The following is a 24367-nucleotide window of genomic DNA, read 5'->3' as shown; positions in this document are numbered from 1 at the left end:
AATGAGCCCAATCTCCTGGACTTAAGAGTTTGGTAGGGAGGGCTACAAGTAGGAAAGAGCTCAGGGTCACTAGAGCAAGGAAAAATATGGTTGCAGTACAAATCACCAAATTGGGCCAGAAAGCAAAAGAGGTTGATCCACTCAAATTTTCCAAGGAACATCACTGGGTTTTTGCTTGAAGATGAATTGTATGCATCCACTGACATCTCCAAACACTTGGAAGAATTTTTGAAGAAATATTTAAAAGGGTTGCAGTGCAAAAGTGCCTACTGGACCAGATTGGAAAAGTTGGTGTAGAGCTCAAAATCTCCAATGGCCAAGAGGTATTTTTGCATAGAAGTGATGTGGGAACATCACATGACATCTCCAAATTTTGGTGAAATTTTTAGAAGCATTTATCAAATGGTTGCAGTGCAAAAAGGAGCCCCAAATTTATGCAAGATCATTTTAAAAGAATTAGAACTCATGAAAAATAAACATGCAAATAAATCCACTGATAAAATAATTGTTTTATTATAGAGAGAAATCAAGTCCAACAATACCTTTGAAGGTTTTTTCCCACAAGAGGTATAAATCCAAAATCACAAAAGGTAAAACTTGACAATTGGAAAAGTTTTATTCCCTGGAAATATTTTAATAAATAAAAATAAGGCCAAAAATTTTTTGGGTGTCACACCCAGGTGCGCCCTCCACCCTCGTGGGCCCCACGTTGCTCCACCGACGTACTTCTTCCTCCTATATATACCTACATACCCCCAAACTACCAGATACGGAGCCAAAATCCTAATTCCACCGCCGCAACCTTCTGTACCCGTGAGATCCCATCTTAGGGCCTTTTCCGGAGCTCCGCCGGAGGGGGCATCGATCACGGAGGGCTTCTACATCAACACCATAGCCTCTCCGATGATGTGTGAGTAGTTTACCTCAGACCTTCAGGTCCATAGTTATTAGCTAGATGGCTTCTTCTCTCTTTTTGGATCTCAATACAATGTTCTCCCCCTCTCTTGTGGAGATCTATTCGATGTAATCTTCTTTTGCGGTGTGTTTGTTGAGACCGATGAATTGTGGGTTTATGATCAAGTTTATCTATGAACAATATTTGAATCTCCTCTGAATTCTTTTATGTATGATTGGTTATCTTTGCAAGTCTCTTCGAATTATCAGTTTGGTTTGGCCTACTAGATTGATCTTTCTTGCAATGGGAGAAGTGCTTAGCTTTGGGTTCAATCTTGCGGTGTCCTTTCCCAGTGACAGTAGGGGCAGCAAGGCACGTATTGTATTGTTGCCATCGAGGATAACAAGATGGGGTTTATAACATATTGCATGAGTCCCTCTACATCATGTCATCTTACTTAAAGCGTTACTCTATTCTTATGAACTTAATACTCTAGATGCATGCTGGATAGCGGTCGATGTGTGGAGTAATAGTAGTAGATGCAGGCAGGAGTCGGTCTACTTGTCTTGGACGTGATGCCTATATACATGATCATACCTAGATATTCTCATAACTATGCTCAATTCTATCAGTTGCTCAACAGTAATTTGTTTACCCACCGTAATACTTATGCTCTCGGGAGAAGCCACTAGTGAAACCTATGGCCCCCGGGTCTATTTTCCATCATATTAATCTTACAACACTTAGTTATTCTATTTGCCTTTTATTTTACTTTGCATCTTTATCATAAAAATACCAAAAATATTATCTTATCATATCTATCAGATCTCACTCTCGTAAGTGACCGTGTAGGGATTGACAACCCCTTATCGCGTTGGTTGCGAGGATTTATTTGTTTGTGTAGGTGCGAGGGACTCATGCGTGGTCTCCTACTGGATTGATACCTTGGTTCTCAAAAACTGAGGGAAATACTTACGCTACTTTATTGCATCACCCTTTCCTCTTCAAGGGAAAACCAACGCAGTGCTCAAGAGGTAGCAAGAAGGATTTCTGGCGCCGTTGCCGGGGAGTCTACGCAAAAGTCAACATACCAAGTACCCATCACAAACCCTTATCTCCCGCATTACATTATTTGCCATTTGCCTCTCGTTTTCCTCTCCCCCACTTCACCCTTGCCGTTTTATTCGCCCTCTCTTTTCCGTTCGCCTTTTTTCTCGCTCGCTTCCTGTTTGCTCATGTGTTGGATTGCTTGCTTATCACGATGGCTCAAGATAATACTAAATTGTGTGACTTCACCAATACCAACAACAATGATTTCCTTAGCACTTCGATTGCTCCTCTTACCGATACTAAATTTTGTGAAATCAATACTGCTTTATTGAATCTTGTCATGAAATATCAATTCGCCGGCCTTCCTAGTGAAGATGCCGCTACCCATCTAAATAGCTTCGTTGATTTGTGTGATATGCCAAAGAATAAAGATGTTGACAATGATATTGTTAAATTGAAGCTATTTCCTTTTTCTCTTAGAGATCATGCTAAATCTTGGTTTTCGTCTTTGCCTAAAAATAGTATTGATTCTTGGAATAAGTGCAAAGATGCTTTTATCTCTAAGTATTTTCCTCCCGCTAAGATCATCTCTCTTAGAAACGATATTATGAATTTTAAGCAACTTGATCATGAACATGTTGCACAAGCTTGGGAGATAATGAAATTAATGATACGTAATTGCCCTACACATGGTTTGAATTTGTGGATGATTATACAAAAAATTTATGCCGGGTTGAATTTTGCTTCTAGAAATCTTTTAGATTCAGCCGCGGGAGGCACTTTTATGGAAATCACTTTAGGAGAAGCTACTAAACTCCTAGATAATATTGTGGTTAATTATTCTCAATGGCACACCGAAAGATCCACTAATAAAAAAGTGCATGCGATAGAAGAAATTAATGTTTTGAGTGGAAAGATGGATGAACTTATGAAATTATTTGCTAATAAAAGTGTTTCTTCTGATCCTAATGACATGCCTTTGTCTACTTTGATTGAGAATAATAATGAATCTATGGATTTGAATTTTGTTGGTAGGAATAATTTTGGTAACAACGTGTATAGGGGAAACTTTAATCCTAGGCCGTATCCTTGTAATTCCTCTAATAATTATGGTAATTCCTACAACAATTCTTATGGAAATTTTAATATGATACCTTTTGAATTTGAGACTAGTGTTAAAGAATTTATGAATTCGCAAAAGAATTTCAATGCTTTGCTTGAAGAAAAGTTGCCTAAGATTGATGAATTGGCTAGGAACATTGATAGAATTTCTCTTGATGTTGATTCTTTGAAACTTAGATCTATTCCACCTAAGCATGATATCAATGAGTCTCTCAAAGCCATGAGAATTTCCATTTATGAGTGCAAAGAAAGAACCGCTAGGATGCGTGCTAAGAAAGATTGCTTTATGAAAGCGTGTTCTTCTAATCTCTATGAAAATAAAGATGAACATCTAAAAGTTATTGATGTGTCCCCTATTAAATCTTTGTTTTGCAATATGAATTTTGATAATAATGAGACTGAATATGATCCACCTTTACCTAGAAGGCGTTCCAAAATTCGGAGTTTGTAGATCTTGATGCTAAAATTGATAAAAGTGGGATTGAAGAGATCAAAACTCTAGATATTATGAACCCACTATTTTGGATTTCAAGGAATTTAATTATGATAATTGCTATTTGATAGATTGTATTTCCTTGTTGCAATCCGTGCTAAATTCTCCACATGCTTATAGTCAAAATAAAGCCTTTACCAAACATATCGTTGATGCTTTGATGCAATCTTATGAAGAAAAACTTGAGTTGGAAGTTTATATCCCTAGAAAAATTTATGATGAGTGGGAACCTACTATTAAAATTAAAATTAAAAATCATGAATGCTATGCTTTGTGTGATTTGGGTGCTAGTGTTTCCACGATTCCAAAAACTTTATGCGATTTGCTAGGTTTCCGTGAATTTGATGATTGCTCTTTAAACTTGCACCTTGCGGATTCCACCATTAAGAAACCTATGGGAAGAATTAATGATGTTCTTATTGTTGCAAATAGGAACTATGTGCCCGTAGATTGTATTGTTCTTGATATAGATTGCAATCCTTCATGTCCTATTATTCTTGGTAGACCTTTCCTTAGAACGATTGGTGCGATTATTGATATGAAGGAAGGGAATATTAGATTCCAATTTCCATTAAAGAAAGGCATGGAACACTTCCCTAGAAAGAAAATAAAATTACCTTATGAATCTATTATGAGAGCCACTTATGGATTGCCTACCAAAGATGGCAATACCTAGATCTATCCTTGCTATTATGCCTAGCTAGGAGCGTTAAACGATAGCGCTTGTTGGGAGGCAACCCAATTTTATTTTTAGTTTTTTTGCTTTTTGCTTCTGTTTAGGAATAAATATTTGATCTAGCCTCTGGTTATATGTATTTTTATATTTTAATTAGTGTTTGTGCCAAGTTTAACCTATAGGATCTTCTTGGATGATAGTTATTTGATCTTGCTGTAAATTCCAGAAACTTTCTGTTCACGAAAATATTTGTTAAAAAACACCAGAACGTGATAAAATATTGATTCCAATGCTGCTGATCAATAAAAAAATTGTCTAGGTCGTCCTATTTTGGTAGATTTTTTGGAGTTCCAGAAGTTTGCGTAGTTACAGATTACTACAGACTGTTCTGTTTTTGACAGATTCTGTTTTTCGTGTGTTGTTTGCTTATTTTGATGAATCTATGGCTAGTAAAATAGTTTATAAACCATAGATAAGTTGGAATACAGTAGGTTTAACACCAATATAAATAAAGAATGAGTTCATTACAGTACCTTGAAGTGGTCTTTTGTTTTCTTTCGCTAACAGAGCTTACGAGATTTTCTGCTAAGTTTTGTGTTGTGAAGTTTTCAAGTTTTGGGTGAAAGATCTGATGGATTATGGAACAAGGAGTGGCAAGAGCCTAAGCTTGGGGATGCACATGGCACCCCAAGATAATCTAAGGACACCTAAAAGCCAAAGCTTGGGGATGCCCCGGAAGGCATCCCCTCTTTCGTCTACTTCCATCGGTAACTTTACTTGGAGCTATATTTTTATTCACCACATGATATGTGTTTTGCTTGGAGCGTCTTGTATTATTTGAGTCTTTATTTGTTAGCTTACCACAATCATCCTTGTTGTACACACCTTTTGAGAGAGTCATACTTGATTCGGAATTTGTTAGAATACTCTATGTGCTTCACTTATATCTTTTGAGCTATAAAGTTTTTGCTCTAGTGCTTCACTTATACCTTTTAGAGCACGATGGTGGATTTGTTTTATAGAAACTATTGATCTCTCATGCTTCACTTAGATTATTTTGAGAGTCCTACGAAACAGCATGGTAATTTACTTAAATTGAGAAATTTGTCCTAAGGTAATAGGCATCTAAGATTAGTAAAAAAAATCTTATGAGTGTTTTGAATACTATGAGAAGTTTGATGCTTGATAATTGTTTTGAGATATAAGATGGTGATATTAGAGTCATGCTAGTTGAGTAGTTGTGAATTTGAGAGATACTTGTGTTAAAGTTTGTGATTCCCGTAGCATGCACGTATGGTGAACCGTTATGTGATGAAGTCGGAGCATGATTTATTTATTGATTGTCTTCCTTATGAGTGGCGGTCGGGGACGAGCGATGGTCTTTTCCTACAATCTATCCCCCTAGGAGCATGCGCGTAATAATTTGCTTTGATAACTTGTAGATTTTTGCAATAAGTATATGAGTTCTTTATGACTAATGTTGAGTCCATGGATTATACGCACTTTCTGCCTTCCATCGTTGCTAGCCTCTCTAATACCGCGCACTTCCGGTATCATACACCCACCATAAACTTTCCTCAAAACAGCCACCATACCTACCTATCATGGCATTTCCATAGCCATTCCGAGATATATTGCCATGCAACTTACCACCGTTCCGATTATTATGACACGCTCCATCATTGTCATATTGCTTCGCATGATCATGTAGTTGACATCGTATTTGTGGCAAAGCCACCGTTCATAATTCTTTCATACATGTCACTTTTGATTCATTGCATATCCCGGTACACCGCCGGAGGCATTCACATAGAGTCATATTTTGTTCTAAGTATTGAGTTGTAATTTATGAGTTGTAAGTAAATAAAAGTGTGATGATCATCATTTTTAGAGCATTGTCCCAAGTGAGGAAAGGATGATGGAGACTATGATTCCCCCACAAGTCGGGATGAAACTCCGGACTAAAAAAAAAGAGAAAAGGCCCAAATAAAAAAATGAAAAAAAAAGAGAAGGGACAATGTTACTATCCTTTTACCACACTTGTGCTTCAAAGTAGCACCATGATCTCCATGATAGAGAGTCTCTTATGATATCACTTTCATATACTAGTGGGAATTTTTCATTATAGAACTTGGCTTGTATATTCCTATGATGGGCTTCCTCAAAATGCCCTAGGTCTTCGTGAGCAAGCGAGTAGGATGCACACCCACTTAGTTTCTTTTGTTGAGCTTTCATATACTTATAGCTCTAGTGCATCCGTTGCATGGCAATCCCTACTCACTCACATTGATATCTATTAATGGGCATCTCCATAGCCCGTTGATACGCCTAGTTGATGTGAGACTATCTTCTCCCTTTTTGTCTTCTCCACAACTACCATTCTATTCCACATATAGTGCTATGTCCATGGCTCACGCTCATGTATTGCGTGAAGATTGAAAAAGTTTGAGAACATCAAAAGTATGAAACAATTGCTTGGCTTGTCATCGGGGTTGTGCATGATTTAAATACTTTGTGTGGTGAAGATGGAGCATAGCCAGACAATATGATTTTGTAGGGATAACTTTCTTTGGCCATGTTATTTTGAGAAGACATGATTGCTTAGTTAGTATGCTTGAAGTATTATTATTATTATGTCAATATTAAACTTTTGTTATGAATCTTTCGGATCTGAATATTCATACCACAATTAAGAGAATTACATTGAAATTATGCTAAGTAGCATTCCACATCAAAAATTCTGTTTTTATCATTTACCTACTCGAGGACTAGCAGGAATCAAGCTTGGGGATGCTTGGTACGTCTCCAACGTATCTATAATTTTTTATTGTTCCATGCTATATTATATTCTATTTTGGACATTAATGGGCTTTATTATACACTTTTATATTATTTTTGGGACTAACCTATTAACCGGAGGCCCAGCCCAGAATTGCTATTTTTTGCCTATTTCAGAGTTTCGCAGAAAAAGAATATCAAACGGAGTCCAAACGGAATGAAACCTTCGGGAACGTGATTTTCGGAACGAACGTGATCCAGAGGACTTAGACCCTACGTCAACACATCAACCAGGAGGGCACGAGGTAGGGGGCGCGCCTACCCCCCCCCCCCCCCAGGCGCGCCCTCCACCCTCGTGGGCCCCATGTTGCTCCACCGACGTACTTCTTCCTCCTATATATACCTACGTACCCCCAAACTACTAGATACGGAGCCAAAAACCTAATTCCACCGCCGCAACGTTCTATACCCGTGAGATCCCATCTTGGGGCCTTTTCCGGAGCTCCGCCGGAGGGGGCATCGATCACGGAGGGCTTCTACATCAACACCATAGCCTCTCCGATGATGTGTGAGTAGTTTACCTCAGACCTTCGGGTCCATAGTTATTAGCTAGATGGCTACTTCTCTCTTTTTGGATCTCAATACAATGTTCTCCCCCTCTCTTGTGGAGATCTATTCGATGTAATCTTCTTTTGCGGTGTGTTTGTTGAGACTGATGAATTGTGGGTTTATGATCAAGTTTATCTATGAACAATATTTGAATCTCCTCTGAATTCTTTTATGTATGATTGGTTATCTTTGCAAGTCTCTTCGAATTATCAGTTTGGTTTGGCCTACTAGATTGATCTTTCTTGCAATGGGAGAAGTGCTTAGCTTTGGGTTCAATCTTGTGGTGTCCTTTCCCAGTGACAGTAGGGGCAGCAAGGCACGTATTGTATTGTTGCCATCGAGGATAACAAGATGGGGTTGATATCATATTCCATGAGTTTATCCCTCTACATCATGTCATCTTACTTAAAGTGTTACTCTGTTCTTATGAACTTAATACTCTAGATGCATGTTGGATAGCGGTCGATGTGTGGAGTAATAGTAGTAGATGTAGGCAGGAGTTGGTCTACTTGTCTTGGACGTGATGCCTATATACATGATCATACCTAGATATTCTCATAACTATGCTCAATTCTATCAATTGCTCAACAGTAATTTGTTTACCCACCGTAATACGTATGCTCTCGAGAGAAGCCACTAGTGAAACCTATGGCCCCCGGGTCTATTTTCCATCATATTAATCTTACAACACTTAGTTATTCTATTTGCCTTTTATTTTACTTTGCATTTTTATCATAAAAATACCAAAAATATTATCTTATCATATCTATCAGATCTCACTCTCGTAAGTGACCGTGTAGGGATTGACAACCCCTTATCGCGTTGGTTGCGATGATTTATTTGTTTATGTAGGTGCGAGGGACTCGTGCGTGGTCTCCTACTGGATTGATACCTTGGTTCTCAAAAACTGAGGGAAATACTTATGCTGCTTTACTGCATCACCCTTTCCTCTTCAAGGGAAAACCAACGCAGTGCTCAAGAGGTAGCAGAGGCCACCGCCGCCTTGTGTGAATACTATGAAGAGAGACAAACCCAGGCAGGCAGGCACCATTGTATATAGTGGAGCGGGCTACCTTTTTCTCCATAAAAATCGTTTTATATTCTGTGTACGTGCCATTGAGCGATATAATTTTATTTAAAAATAACGCGCCAACGCATCAAGTCGAACTTTGTTTCGTGCACGCGTGGTACACAACCTCCGTAGGTAAACAACCGCTACACGCGTTCAAATTAGCACGTGGGCTGCCATTTCGTACAGAAATGAGCTCCACCGTGTACCCGCGTGGGTGTGGCTGGGCACGAAGCGTGAGTACGTGCACCTATTCTCTTCGTGTACGTACACCACCTACGTGGGGTTGTGTGAGACAGATACAAACATAGAGAGATATAGTGTGTGGGTTCGTGAGTGTTTTTTGGGGGGGTGTGAATCAAAAAATGTAACATATGCAATGTGTGTGAAAATAGAGTCCTGGATATATCATATATATAGAGGGGGCGATCACGAGAAGAGAGTGGAGGTATCATCGGCTTGAGGTATCCATAGAATCGAAGACAGGGATGATGTGTGTGTGTGTGTGGGGTGCGTGCGCGATCGATAAAGAGTGCCATCGAATTTGTGTGTGCCCACGTCAAAGATATAGGGTGGCTAGCCTAGTGGAACGTGAGAGGGGACAGGTGCAGTTTGTCTCTGTGGCATGGATACCTACCTACAGCGCTCGACTACCGGTGTGTGGTGGGGGAGGCCTTATTAACTATAGAGGTACAATGACTGGTATATGTGTGGAGGAGGAGAGAGGCCTACCTTATCTATTAAGGGAGATCGATCGACATCCATGCATATGTGTAGGAGAGGAATAAGGTTGGGAGAGAGACAGAGCTAGAGTGTTGGAGGGGGTGGTAGTGGAGTTGCTTCTAACAAATGGTGGTAGAGGCTTGCTAGACAAACGGAGGGCACGCCTGCAATATCAATAAGAGAGGGGATGGCTGCCTGTCTGTGCGCGTGCGTGTGAGAGACGGGTCAGGAGGCATGCATGAATGATGAGGGGGGGCGATATGGCTGTGGTAAGCAGACATAACTACATAGGAAGATCAATCGTCCTCTATCACAGAAAGGAGAGACATAACTTGTGAGGTACGTCGATCGATGGGTGGGGGGGAAATAGTTAAAGTCAACCTAGGTATATGTAGGGAGATCGATCGGTATACATGCATGTATGTGTTAGAAGCAAATAAGGCCAGGGGAGAAGGATAGAGAGAGAGGGATGCATCTAAGAGGTGGTGCGAGAGGCATACTATATCGAGGGGGAAGGAGTGTGCGAGTACGAGATCGATGAAAAGAGTGGTGGGAGTGAGGCATGGACGGTGAGAAGAGAAGAGGGGAAGCTTGTGTTTGTGGCAGGCACACCTGGCTAGAGAGGCATATCGATCGATGTGTGCCGTAAAGAAGGAGTTGGGGGGCCTACACACACCGTGGGTGAACGACCTAAAGTGAAAAGACGAATTTGCGTGATGGAGCTAGAGAATGTTGAGGGAGGGTGAGAGGGATGCGGGCGTGTGCATGCACGAGAGAATGTTAGCGCTAGCTACAAAGATAAGAGGATTGTGTGGGTGTAAAAGACGAATAGAGACCATAATTCATTATAAAAAACGAATTCGGATATTTGAAGAATTTATCATAGTGTTTTAAACCGACGCATGCGTGATTATATATAACGGTGATACACATGGTGTGGTTATGAACATGTTATACTACATATAATATATTTTTATCTCTACTCTTATAAAAAACAGAGTTGTTGATGATGGTGTGCCTGCCATCCTGCAATATAGGCCGTCCGATTTATATCTGGCGGATAGGAAAGAAACTATGGCAATTTTGAAAAAAGATACCCACACCCCTCTCCATATTTGCAAATAAGGCCTCCCCTTGATCATGTTGATGTTCCATGGAACGCATGGGCATCTTGCTAGTACTACATATAATATATAGAACATTGATTATAATTTGGGCTAATGTGTGGCTTTTGCATCTCAGAGCTAAATACTTGTCATAATATAGGGGGCGGGGCACTATACTTTGTGTGATAAACACGGTGTACGTATGGAACATGGTTTAGATTATGAATATATAGTTAGTACATCAAATGTACTATTATTTGGAATCAACATCAAGTGTATTCAAAAAATTGAATTCGAGTTCATATAGTACACACAGTTCATATCTATCTCTATAGTAATCATGTAGTGTGTTGTTCAGGTAATACACGAATGATGGTTAAAGTTGGCAACAATCATGATTGTAGATGCTTATTGAAATAGAGAAACGAATTCAAATTCAATTCAAATTGCAACGGTAGTATAGACATTTGGAATGCACTAAAATGTTGGCATGAATAGGTTACATGCATTATACAGCCAGTGAAAAAATTTAATTGGACATAACATGGATCCATACTCCCTTATGTGGCACAACACAGTTGCGGGACGTCACCAGCATCGTGCCAGTGTGAAATTTGCACCCCCGAAGTTTTGAAGAAGGTTTGGCATCGAGCCGGTGTGAAATTTGCACCCCTGAAGTTTTGAAGAAGGTTATTAACCGAGCATCGGTTTCTTTACCGCTTCCTCTTAATGCATAATAACAGTTCTCCTACTATCTTTCAAAAAAAGTTTTGAAGGTCTGCAGGAAGTCGAATATTCCCCTAGAGGGGAGGGAAGTCGGGGTGATTTTACAGGTCGCTATGAGAGTTTTTTTTTTGGCCCAATCAACCTAAACCAGTTTTTTCACAAAAGAAAGGGGGGCTTATTATATACTTCCTCAGTCCCAAAATAAGCTTGGAGAGCAGAGCACTCGGGCGCTTTAATTTAGGAGTTTCAACTTAACTAGCATATGTGCATTTGGGTTGTTGGCATATGTCGGCTACATACTGGATGCTTTTCCATCATTGTTCAACTTGCACAGAAACAATGGGTCCCTTCTGGTTTATTTTTCTCCCTCCAAGTTTGTTCTTCACTGTAATGTGTGTCAACTCAACAAGAGTGAGCACACCCTTCCTGCTGGTCTTCTTCAACCTTTGTCTGTTCCATTACAACCTGGGTCTTCTATTTCAATGGATTTTCTTGAGGCACTCCCCAAGTTTTATGGTTATAGCTCAATACTTGTGGTCGTGGACCGTTTCACTGGCTCATTTCATTCCTCTATCTCACCCTTTTAGTTGTATACCCTATCTTGTATCCAGTAGTAAGTCTACTCTTCTTACCCCCTCTCCTCTACCTTTTGTGGCCCATCTATTAGCTTTTTGACCATCTTTGAGTCATAGCGAGACGGCTCTATCTCTTTTCACAAGTACAGCCGTAAGTACAGTTGCGGGCGTCAACGATCAGCAGTACTGAGCTACGGAAAGTCTATCGAACTATAGCTACGGAAAGTCTATTGAAAGGACCTAATCAAAGGCTACTACAGCTATAACTGACCCGCCTATGGAATCTATTGGCTCGGCTGAACCGACATGAAATGAAAGAGAGGAAGGCGGAATTGGCAAATAGAGGGGGGATGTTCTCCGTGTCTTTTAGCCCTCACTAGATGACAACTTGCTTACTTTTCACTTCTTCTTAAGCTTGGCAGACTAGTTCCTGACTCACTTGATAGTGCGATGAGCTTACTTGCTCTAGTTCTATCCTCAGGATTTACTTACCTCAGTACCTAGCACCGAGGATCGATGTAATTTACTTTCAAAAAGATGCTGTTGATGCTAACACGCATATAAATAGATGTTCCCCACTGCTTGCTCCTCTTACCCGAATGGGGTTATATGCCTTAGTGAAACTCAGGGTAAAGTGGCAGAGGTATGACCTCGGGAAGAAAGAAAGATCGGGCGGGGAAAACAGGGTTCGAACCCGTGACTTCTGGCGTGACAGACCAGCACTCTAACCAACTGAGCTATTTCCCCCTTTCGTAACTACTGTCGATTCAACAGTCACCTACCGGTTACCTTTGTAACTATACCCAAAGTAGTTGTACAACAGAATGCCCTTCGCCTTTAGTACTTTTCTTATATATATTATGTTATATACTAATTGTGTCAAAGCAATAGAACTTATTGAAAAAAAAAACAAGCCCATCTTTCTCAAAAAGGAAGAGAGGGTGCGCCCCCCCCCCCCCCCCCGAGAGAACCCCATTCTTTCACGAAAGTTCTAATTAATTATGTAGAAAAAGAAATAAGGAAAATAGGAGTAAGCGAGTAGGGTCAACAAGATTCTAAACGAATACCACAAGTGACGGAACCGACGATGATGAAGAGATAAGGGGCGAGGGATATTTTTTCTATTATTCCAGTTCTTATTTATTGATTATCTAATTTATTTAGATCCATATTCATTTTCATTTGCAAATACAAACTCTCTTTCATTTTCTTTTTACTTTTGCGCTAAGGATAAGGGAAGTGAGAAAAAAAGAGCTGGCTTGGCTGGTACATCAAGCATATGACATATTGCTTGTTCGGTGTGGTACACATATCTATCAATGTCAATCAAGTAAGAAAATGCATTCCCACTGTCTGAGGAAAAGGTGAAGAATTGCAATTTATTGAGCTTGTAAGGCCCGTTGAAGTCCCCGAGAAAGGGTATAAATAGGGCTATAAGTAGGCCGTTTGCTATTGCAATAAGGGCTGCTCGCCTTTCCTTTTGACGGCTTGGCTTCCTATCGCTCCTATGTAGTGGTCGGCCTTAAAAGGAGTCTTCCTACCATACCATCATGCATGCCTATGTTATAGTGCGTTAAGCTTCGCCAGAAGCAAGCAAGATGATGAAGCGAAGCTTCGTAGACAAGGCTCGTTCCGTGCTTGACTTACGAGCTCGTGTAGTAAGGCCTCACCCTACTTCAATAAGGGCTTATGCACTCCACTCATAAACGAGCGTTAGAGCTTTTTGAGCGAGCGAGCGAAGCCTTCCTGGAGCTTCTCCCTTCCCTCACCCGAGAATTGCATTTCCGCTTCAGCTTCCCCGGTTTAGTTGGTTTGGAGGATTAATTGATTGGATACCCAATCTGCATAATCTTTCAAAGTCACTGCTTCTACGACGATAGGCGTAAAGGCATGATTAGTTCCACGAATCTCACTGCACTGACCATAGTAAACTCCTTCTCGTTGTACCGAGATGGAGGTAAGATTTGAACGACCAGGTACAGCATCACATTTGACACCTAAGGAAGGTATAGCCCAACTATGAGGTACATCAGCGGGTGTTACAATCATACGTAGATGAGTTTTGGCTGGTACAACCACTCTATTGTCAACTTCTAATAAACGTGATTGACCCAATTCTAGATCATCTTCTGGAATCGTATAACTGTCAAAAGTGAGTGACTGTTCATCAGAACTGTTATAGTCCGAATACTCATAAGGTTGGGTCGACGCCCGCCTCCCCCCAAACTTGACTTGCAAGTTTCCCCGCAAAAAGCTCTCCACGCCTACTTTTATTTATAAAGAGCACTATTCTTCTTTAGTTAGGTAGTTCTCCCCCCTCTATGAGACCGTAAGACCCCGATGGAATCGAAGGCCCGCTTACTAATAGGCAAGAGGGGACCCTTTCTCGCCCAGCCCTACCTACATCAGTGAAGCTAGAACCGAAGAAGACAATGTTCAACACACATGAGACAAAATGAAGGTATGGGACGGCCAGTTCACCACGGAAAGAGATGCTAGTCGGCTTTGGCGAAGTTGTAGGCCCCAATAGATCAGATCTCATGAGTGATTCCTCACCTATCCTGCCAGGGGCCAAGTCAAAGGCTCGAGTATAGATTGTACTAACGTTAGTACAAAATTGACGCTTATTTTGAGGAGGACGTAGTAGCTCTATTAATGTACTTTTATCTTTATTGCCACATGCAGGCATATACGAAATAAATATATCTGAGAATCTCAAAAATTCAGCGGTAGCTTTCATTATGCATACTCGACAAAACAACAGCATAGTCTGGAACATATACGCCAACAAAGAGCAACACATTATGCATGGAGTACTGTGACTCTCAAAACATCAAACATGACTGAGAAACAGTGCAAGGTTTCAATTCGAAAATTTAGGTGCGCAACAAGCAAATTCAAGTAACCGTGCTCCCAGATATCAGTGGCAGACTTCCATTGTGCATGAAGCTCCAAGACATGGAAGTAGGACGGCAAAAATCTCAGACAGCGGGCAGAGCACAGCGCATTTCAGGCCAGGCAGCTTCAGCGCCTCCAGCCGGTGGACGAGGAGGTGGATGAGGAATTTGCAGAGGTCCTAGATCCAGGACGCCAGCGTTCAGTAGATGCAGCTGGAGCAGCACCGTCCGGCTGGCGGGCAGCAGGGGGCGCCTCTTGGCGTGCGGCGGGAGGAGCCTCCTGGCGGAAGGGACGCGCATCACGTGCAGGAGGAGCTTCTTGGCGGATGGGACGAGCATCGCGCACAGGAGGAGCATCCTGGCGGAGGGCAGGGCGAGGACGATCATCCCGGACCCACCGGTCTGGTTCAGCTGCCGCAGTCGGCCTCTGACTGCTACTATCACCCTCACGTTTCCACTTTGGGACATACTTGCTAGGAGCAGCACCAGTTGCTGCAGCTGCTGCAGCTGGGGCTGCCGCTGCTGGTTCACGGGCTGGCGGTGCGACAGCAGCAGCAGCTGGTGCATCAGCTGCGCGCACGGGCTCTGCTCCTCTTAGGAGAGCCTCCCTTCTCTGTTTCTCCCTCTCTTCTAACTCCCTCTCCCTCTGCAGCTGCTTAGCAGCGATTGCGTCAAGTTTGAGCTTCCTCTCGGCTTCCTCCTTCTTTCTCCTCTCTTCCTCTGCAAACCAAAGAGGTGATTTCATTATTGCCAGCAATGATTGATCAGCTACAATGTGTTTGCCTTGCTTCCAAATGACACAAACAACATGGAATAGTAACAAAGCAACAGCTAGTAAGATCTATTTTTTCAGCTATCCACCGTCCAAGTATGAGAAATAACTACTGCACTGCAGTCAATCATCTAAGATAATGACAATTCAAACAAGTTTGAACAGTTGAGTAGAGAGCCAGAATAGACTAAAACTAAGAAATTTAGATTATTGTAGATTTGGTCTGATCATATAAGGTTAGCAAGAAGAATAATTAAGTTGCAAGATTCCAGTTCCAGATGATGATAATAATAAAGCTCTAGTACTATGCTCAGCGAGTAGAACAAATAGTAAAGCTAGTACAGTAATCCACTTGCCTTCACGCTTTCTAGCCTCCTGTTCCTCACGCTCCCTTTGGATCCGCTGTTCCTCCATGTTCAGAAAATACATCAATTTGCGTACAGTCTCCCTTTCACGCTTTCTTGAAGATAGCAACTGATTAATCCTTTCTTCCCTCTCTTTCCTTAGGCTACTAAACTCAGATTCACGGCGTTGGACAATTCTTTCCTGGAAAGCATTCTGAAACAGAAAAGGGAAATTTGGTAAAGGTATGATAGACAACAAGCCAAAGTTTTGGAAAGATTAACAAGATGGAAGGTAGTCTTCTTTAAAGGAAAAAAGTACATGCTGACAAAAGCTTATAAGTTGACAATACCCTTAGAGGCAAAACTTGAAATATCATATGCTGAAAACCAAATTTGAATCTATCTATTCTGGGGTTAATCAGTATCAGCAGCAGAGAGGCCAGCAAATGATATCATCCAAACAAAACAAAAACAATTCAGGGTAGAAAGTGTAATCACTGAAACAACTCTACTCAGCATCCCTCGGTGGACAAATAGACTCTACAACTAAAAGTTCGGAATGCTGATTAAGAATAAAAACAACGTGACGGAATCAGCGCTGCTGAATGCAGCCGCAAGAAGGACACATACCTTATGCTCCAACAATCTAGAAAGCCTATTTTTCTCCTGCAAGTCACCCGCATGGTGTTGCTTGCTGAGCTCAATCTCTCTCTGCCAAGTAGAAAAACATAATAAATGTGAGCATGAGAACGACCATCAAAATCAACATCTTGTAAACAACAAAATAACAGTGAAGACAAACCAGCTGCTCTTGCTCATGAAGGATCTTTTCTTCTTCGAGGCGTTTCTGGAAGGCCTCCTCGATTAGTGGTGCTTCCTCCTGCCGTTTTGCCCTCTCCAAGTGATCCATTGTCTTTGCAAGTTTCGCCAGTTTTTTTTCCATCTCCTGACGCTCCTTCACCTGTTGATTCAACACCACCTCCATGGCGTGTTGTTTTGTCATATCCTGCCATGTGAGCATTCAATTTATTAGAACGCCATACACCTAAACTACAATTGTACATGCATGTATCTATGCGTTACAAACTGTAAGTGATAAAAACTTAAGCAGTGTGCAGAAACAAATGATCCTGCACTTTAACTACACCACCTGTCATCATCTGCAGCTGACTATCAACACCACAGAAATATGACCTTTATCAAAATTCTACTCCCTCGGTCCCATAATATAGTGCATCCAGATTTTAGCGCTAAACAGAATTAAGTTACATTCCAAGAAAGTAAGCAAACTATGAAAACATGGCCAGTTAGAATGGAGCTGTAAAATTACTGGAAATCCAAAATATTATCTTACCCCCTCAATGTGAATTTTTTTCTTATTCTTCCCCCTTCCTGTTAAATCTTCTATCATTTTTGCTGCTTCCCTCGCCTCTTTTTCCTCTATTTCTTTACGGATCCTCTGCTGCTCCCTAAGTCTCTGTTCCTTCAAAAGCCTCTCCCTTTCTTCATCTGCAGATTTCTTCTGAATAGTCAATCTCTTTGTCTCCTCTATTTTTTCCTGGAAATGCAAACGCATAAGCCATAAACAAAGACTCCATAAAACAACTAAGAGGTAGAATGAGCAAATAGAAAACCTTTTCCAATATTTGACGCTCATGGTCTTCTTTACGTTTTTCAATAATTGATTTCCTCGCAAGGAGTCTTCTATGTTCTTTCTCCACCACTCCAGCAAGATTGGTCAAGTTTTCACTAGGTTTGGATGGCTTTTGCACAGGTGGATGAATAAGACTCAATGCTTTGTTCAGGGAATCAGCGAGGACACTAAGGTGGCTACTAAGCACATCAGATTCTATGTCCTGCAAAGGTAAATATGTCAGATAACAATGAATATATGGGAAGATTGATGTTGCCTGATGATCTATTTATCTGTAGAGACAAGATGGAAACGGAAGATTAACTGCTGACAATGTCGTCATATTCCAAATGTTTGTGACAAAATTTCATGGAACAATACACTCAATCAGTCACCACATGTCGATGCTAAAATAAACAAAGAAACAATCGAGCAAACTTAATATTATTGTTGTGAACAGACTGTAGCTGCACATATTTCTCATCAACAATCAAGCAAACTTTATATCATTGTCATGGACAAGTGTGCGTGGAACTTAGCTATCCACGTGAATAGAACCATGACTAGGTTTCAAGATCTTATGGGTTTCAACTCTAGCCTATCCCAAATTATTTGGGACTGAAAGGCTTCGTTGTTGTTGTTGTAATATAATCTATAAAAATGAAACCATTCACTATGAATGGTTAGTTCCTAGAAAAAAATTTAAAGGCCAAGGAAATGAGTAGCTAAGACAAATAATGTAAAACCGCAAAGCAGACGATGAGGAAATTCAAATAAACAGCATCAGAAAAATAAAGCCTTCAATGAGGACATTGAGAAGTCTAAAGGTGGCAGCAGTGGTCAGAATCAAGCCACATACCATGTTGCCAAAATGAACAGCTCCTGCCAAATGGTTAACTTTCATAGCAACAAAATTGTGCTTGACAGCATCAACAGCAATCTTCTCCACGACATTGAACTCAAAGAATGGGATCATTCTAGATAGCATATCAATTTTCATGGACTGGAAAATACGAGATGCCTGAAATGATTAAAGAAGAGTTAAGAAACATGTTTTACAGGTAGTAATGTTAAGGTATGATAAAGTGAATACATATTCGCAAAAAAAATGACATGAATGCATATATTATCGCTAGTGGGTCATAGCATAGGACCTGCTGCAGCACCCTCAGTGCAGTAAGCTTCTCCAATGCAGATTGGTACTGTGATAAACGAATTTCCGGAACTGACGATGCAGCTGAAAGCTTTCCTCCAATAGTAGAAATCTTGGATAGCAGAGGCTGTACTTTTGATGCTAGATCCAGAGGAAGGAACTCATGCTCCATAAGGTTGTATAGATCTTTTACTTCTTGGGAAGCACATGAAATCACACCTTTGGCGGCCTATTTTCATAGCAATCAGAATGAGAGTGAGTGTGTATGCAAGACAAATTGCATGATGTAGACAGCCAGCTAGTAAAATATCACAAGCAATGCAAGTAAATTCAATCATCACAGAAACAGAACAGAACATCAGGGATGCATCAACAGATGTTCCGTTCTGCGTAGACTTGCAAATCTTCATATATGTCAGAGCTACCAAGCTAACTAAAGCGATTGAACAGATATTAGGGTGTGGGAGGTGTGATTAGAAGGAAAAATGACTCTCATGCCATGTAGTACAAGATAAGTGTGTACATCTTAGCAACGCTGCTTGACGAGACAGCGATGCTCACAATGTGGTTATGCATTATTCTGACTGGAAAGCAGAAAAAGCAATCAGCTAAGCGCATACAATCAAGTGCAGGCATCAGAGGAGATTACTCTCATATCTGAATGCTTTGTAATGTGTACAAGCACCCGCATAATAGCAGATTATGTTCAAGATGCCCATGTGTGGCATGTCCATGTGATAAAAGAGACCTTGAACAATATGGCAGTATATAACATAAAAATAACAGCAACCAAAAAGGATCCAAGGCATACCAACTCAGAAAGAAGAGTTGCTCTTGAAACCTGAAAAGTGAACAGAAGATTTATCAGAAAACAAATAATTATATTATGGAAAATTATCTTAAACTTGGAGAACAGATGGAAGGCAAACCATTTCTCTATTCTCGCGCTTGGAGTCGAGGGAGAAATTGACAAGGTTGGCCATACGCAAGCTACGGTCCTTCTCATTTTCAAGCTCAAGATGAGATGCACCATATTTATGGTCATATGGTGCAACAGAAAGTGCAGCAAGCAAAACAGAAGATGCTAGTAATTGCAGATCCTTCTGAGTTAAATTCTTGTTGTAGCTCTTCTGCAAGTTGAAAAGCTTCAGCCATGCATATGCATGATACAGGTGACTCTCAGATATCCAGAATATTTCAGTCAGCTTGGCATAATATACGACCAGGACAGATGGCTTTGGAGTTCTCTTAACCAAGCTCATCAAGCCATGGATATCCTCCACAGATCGGAAGGCTTCCTGCAAGAAAAAGGCTGGGTGAATTTTATTTCTTTTAGCTTTAAGATAAGATGAGTTGTGGGACAGACCTGCCATAGGGAAAGTTCTGTAGCAATTTTCAGTTGTTCAACCCTGGTATCAAGATACAGCTGACAGCTTTCGGGGGCAGTCAGATCAGGACGATCACGCTGGTCGCGATATTTGTTCAAATTTGCAAGATGGTTTCTAATGATCTCACACAACCTACGGAACTCGGTGGATCTTTTATACTGCTTACAAAATTGAAAAGCCTTGTGCGCAGTCATCTGCATATTGAAAAGTCAGTGGAAGATCAGCTAGTGAAAAGCATTTAGTAGACAATAATACAAAAGGTAAATAACAGTAGTTACATAATGCATTGGTAATGTTTTGTACAAAAGGAGCCAAATTGTTATTACTTCTTACAAATTAGGGAGAGTGCAAAAGAACCAGACAAGTTATCAAGTAAAAGAATAGTATGTTCATGGAACAAAGTCCACGCTACAGGTTTCTTTTCATCAAAGGAAAGAAAAGGGTGCCAATAGAGTGAATTGGTCAAGTATGTGCAGATGGAATCAAATAGTTCATTTCATAGGAAGTCCATGTAAAAGGACAGAACCAAAAAATATAACTACGTATTAAGTGACCACTAGGGTAATAGCAAGGCAGTAAAATAGCTTACAGCATATAGCGCTTCAAGCTTTGAATTATTTCTCAGTATCTCGAGCACTGTCCTGTATGTCTCCCACAGAAACTTGAACCATGGAGTGACAAACTCTCTGTCTGATCGGTCTTTGCCTTTTTCACCGCTCACATAACTGAGCATCAAGTCCTCCGGGCGCTTGTCAGCTTCTAGATCTTCGACATCCAGAGCATCTTCCAGTGCTTGTGCCTGATTCCTGGCTTCCTCAGCTTTCTCATTGGACAGCTGCATAAAGTGTTTTATGACCTCCTCCAGAGATGACACGTTAACTTGCTGGCAGACAATTCTGTACTGAATAAGGCCATCTTTGGCAAATCTGCCCTTCCTTAGATCTACACAAAGCTCCACATACTTCATCATGATCTTCTCAAGAGGTTTTTGCCATGATCTGTATCTCTTTGATGTAATGAGATCATGCAGCGCCTGCAGCGCCGCCTGCTTTTGTCCAACATGTATCAACTCTGCAGTAAACCAAAGGTGGTAAACAGTGTGAACATCTTGTAGTAAAATATGAAAAATTGCCCAAGATTTTGCATATAAGAGAAAGGCATGCAGAGAACCACTGTTGACTATATTTTGGTGCAAGAAGTTAACAACCATACGGTAATAATTGCACTGGAACATCCTAATCAATTTACTTGAGGCTCAAGTTTGCGGTTGTTGAACTGTGCTACATTGTGCTCAGTTTATAATCTGCTGTGGAAAGGAAAACGCTGCAACTAGAAACAAGTTGGTCGATCAGGATAAAACTGGTAGGAGGAGCCACAATGCCAAGCCCGTCACAAGTCAACAAATCATGGGCTTCTGCAAAGTTATGTGGTCTTGGCGCAGAAGGGAATAAAAGGTAGTATAATACATAACACCAGGAGCAACTTAGGATCCAATAAATGTCTCAAAACCAGCTTAACTTGCCTTTAAGACTATCTTGCAGTTCGGGCGTCCAGGCATATATATGGACAAAAAGGAAGCCTATGGGCTATGTCATAAGCCAGAGAACCAAAATGGAACATGTAAGTTCATTCAGTAGTTGTAACAGAGCCTATCCTCTGTGGTATGGACTCGGTGGTTCCAAATCAACTCGAATGTTTCAAATGCACCGCTCAACAGATACGTTATACATTTCGTGACCATGTGAGATTGATTGAACTACCAAATGAACCAGACAGTAGAACCTATAGTCGCCCTAAGTTCCCGTACGTAGGCATCACAGCAACACCACCGCAAACAACAACAATCGGAAACCACGGCGGATAAAATTGAGCGGCCGAAGTGAGACAAGATCCCGGTGACTCACCCTCCGCTCTCTTGAGCGCGTTCTCAGGCTTCGCGAAGGTCGCCATGGTCGGGGCGCGGGGTCTCCGGGGGCGATCTACTCCTGCATCCCAGCCACAAACAACAGAGGAAGCCGGATTAGCTCACGGATTCACGGCAAACCAACGACGAAACATGCATCGAACGCCGGCCTCCGACGAACGAGCCGGTCCGATGGGGAAATCCCGGGAAAAAATCGCCGAAAATGACGGAGGAGACGCTATATCGGATGAGGTGGAAAGGCAGGGGGCGGCGATGGCCGTCGGGGGTGGGGAGCGGGGGTACCTGTAGATCGCCGGAGACGGGGGGCGGAGGGCGGCGGAGGCGGGGGCGCGCGGGAGGATCTGGGGGCGGAGGGGGAGTGGATGTGGCGGCGGCGGGGAGGAGGAGGTAGGGTTTATTAGGGTTGCGTGGGGAGCGAGCCGGGATGGGGTGGAGAGAGAAAATGGTAAGATGCTGGGGGCATTTGAGGAATTTTGTTGATGCCACGGCTCTCGGCGCCCGTTTCGCGGGCGATGGGACCGTCCGATGGTGGGACGAGCGGCTGGGATCAGGCTGTGGCTCTCCCTGTCCCGTTCCAGAGGTGGTGCTTTCGCCCGCGGGACGGGGTAATTTCGCGGGAAGCAGAGGGAGGTTTGAGCAAAAGTCAGGGCCCAAGTTCGGTTTTCTTTTCTTTTTTTCAGACCATGATTCGGCCTTTGTTCGAATGGATGCTTGTCCTACCCAACAGCACGAATTTCAGCCCGGAAGCCCATTGTAACCCACGTAAAAAAATGTGCGGCCTAATGAAATTTAAATCATAACGATGGTTTCCCCTAAAAAAAACACAATGATGTTATTTTGCCCGCTAGTCTCGGGTTTGGTTCAGAACAATTGCTGGCTCAAAAAAATAAGATGACATGTTGTGCCTTTGGCACAAAAAGACTAATTTGTGTGTGGGGGGGGCTGGGTGGGGGGGGGGGGGGGGGGGTACAAAAAGATAAATTGAAGTGGATGATTCGTCTTTTTGCGCAAAGACTATTGTGTCCATGATTCGGCCTTTGTTCAAATGGGTCTATGCAATCAGAAATGGATGCTTGTAGTATCCAACAACACAAATTTCAGCCCGGAAGCCCATTGTAACCCACGTGCATCCTAATGAAGTCTATAACATAATAATGATCAATTACTATGTTTTCATGCTTCGGAATCATTGTTGGCTCAAAAAAAATAGATGACCCGTTACGCCTTTGGCACAAAGACCAATTGAAGCCAAGAAGGCAAGCAACTTATGAACAACGTATTTTATGAATGATTCACAAAGAGGCAAACGACAAATGTAACTAAGATCATAGATTAACTATTTGAAGGATGTTTTTATGTGAATTGTCTGCAAGTGATTATGTTTGTATTGCGTATTATTTGCCTTGTATTTACTAACAATGGGCAATGATGATCGTTGTACATGTCTTTCTTTGGGTGATATAAAAGTCGTTAGCTTGAGCAAATGAACTGAGATATTCTTTTCATATTACAGTTGGGTAGATAGAAAACTCGACTACCCTCCCCTCGGCAAATGACCTGAACCGGGCACCCCCACCCAAAACCACGTGAGCATAAGGAACCTAGGATAAACGACCAGACGATTGACAGAATAAGGAAGAGTGCGATGGCCGCAGCGTTGGAAGGCCGAGCAGACATGGTAAAATACACCATCTGGGTAGCCGTAGCGATCAAAGTCCGGCAGACATCTCGAAACACGCCGTCCGAGGAAAATACTCACCGTTAGGTTGCTTCATCCTTATACTTGAGGGGTACCCAAACACTCTTACAAGGCAAGATTTCTAGCTCCATTGTCGGGGAGTCTTATACAAAGAGGTATTTCACATTATCACACTACATTATTGTTATCTATCTTGCCTAGTTACTTTTTTTTTGCTTTGCTTGCTTAAAAAAATCAAAACACCAAAAATCTCTTTAATTGCCGCTCATGTTCTTATTGCAAACATGTCTACTGCCAACAATACAAAGCTTTATGATTTTACTAATACCAATAATAATGATTTTATTAGTACTCTTATTGCTACTCCCGCCACCAGTGCAAGGTCGTGTGAATTAAACCTGCTCAGTCAAATCTTGTTATGAAACAACCATTTTATGCAAATTATAATGAAGATGTTGCTGCTCATCTTAATAATTTTGTTGAACTTTGTGATATGCAAAAATCTAAAGATGTGGACAATAATGACATTATAAAACTAAAATTATTTACCTTCTCCATAAGAGATAGAGCTAAGGAATGGTTGTTGTCTTTGCCCAGAAATAGCATTAGTCAAAATGTAAAAATGCATTTATTGGAAAGTATTATCCTCCTGCAAAAATCATTTATTTGAGAAATCATATTATGAACTTTAAACAACTTGATCAAAAACATGTTTGGTTGGTTGCTAGGTTCTGA

At 41.4% G+C, this 24367-nt stretch overlaps 1 protein-coding gene and 1 non-coding gene across 2 annotated transcripts; both read right to left on the bottom strand.

The window, feature by feature from the left end:
* Window positions 1-12495: 12495 nt before the first annotated feature.
* Window positions 12496-12569, bottom strand: TRNAD-GUC (transfer RNA aspartic acid (anticodon GUC)). The gene has a single exon. It is a non-coding gene; the product is annotated as a tRNA-Asp (tRNA).
* Window positions 12570-14537: 1968 nt separating this feature from the next.
* On the bottom strand, window positions 14538-22377 carry LOC109769091 (eukaryotic translation initiation factor 3 subunit A). The gene is made up of 14 exons (XM_020327824.4): window positions 22216-22377; window positions 21914-21994; window positions 20599-21080; window positions 19988-20203; window positions 19551-19919; window positions 19433-19462; window positions 18623-18850; window positions 18328-18489; window positions 17470-17691; window positions 17190-17393; window positions 16638-16841; window positions 16466-16546; window positions 15848-16049; window positions 14538-15439 (listed from the first exon to the last, which is right to left on the bottom strand). The coding sequence occupies exons 2-14, from the start codon at window positions 21957-21959 to the stop codon at window positions 14847-14849; spliced, it is 3039 nt and encodes a 1012-aa protein (XP_020183413.1). The 5' UTR covers window positions 21960-21994; window positions 22216-22377; the 3' UTR covers window positions 14538-14846.
* Window positions 22378-24367: the final 1990 nt, after the last annotated feature.

The sequence above is a fragment of the Aegilops tauschii genome, chromosome 3 (assembly GCF_002575655.3).
Source record: "Aegilops tauschii subsp. strangulata cultivar AL8/78 chromosome 3, Aet v6.0, whole genome shotgun sequence".
Classification (NCBI taxonomy): domain Eukaryota; kingdom Viridiplantae; phylum Streptophyta; class Magnoliopsida; order Poales; family Poaceae; genus Aegilops; species Aegilops tauschii.
This window is presented reverse-complemented; position numbering and strand designations above follow the sequence as displayed.

Coding starts and splice junctions, on each gene's coding strand:
- LOC109769091 (XM_020327824.4), bottom strand. CDS start 21,959: ATGGCGACCTTCGCGAAGCCTGAGAACGCGCTCAAGAGAGCGGAGG. Junction 17,394..17,469: donor AGCGTCAAATATTGGAAAAG/GTTTTCTATTTG, acceptor TTGCATTTCCAG/GAAAAAATAGAGGAGACAAA. Junction 15,440..15,847: donor GGAGGCTAGAAAGCGTGAAG/GCAAGTGGATTA, acceptor TTTGGTTTGCAG/AGGAAGAGAGGAGAAAGAAG.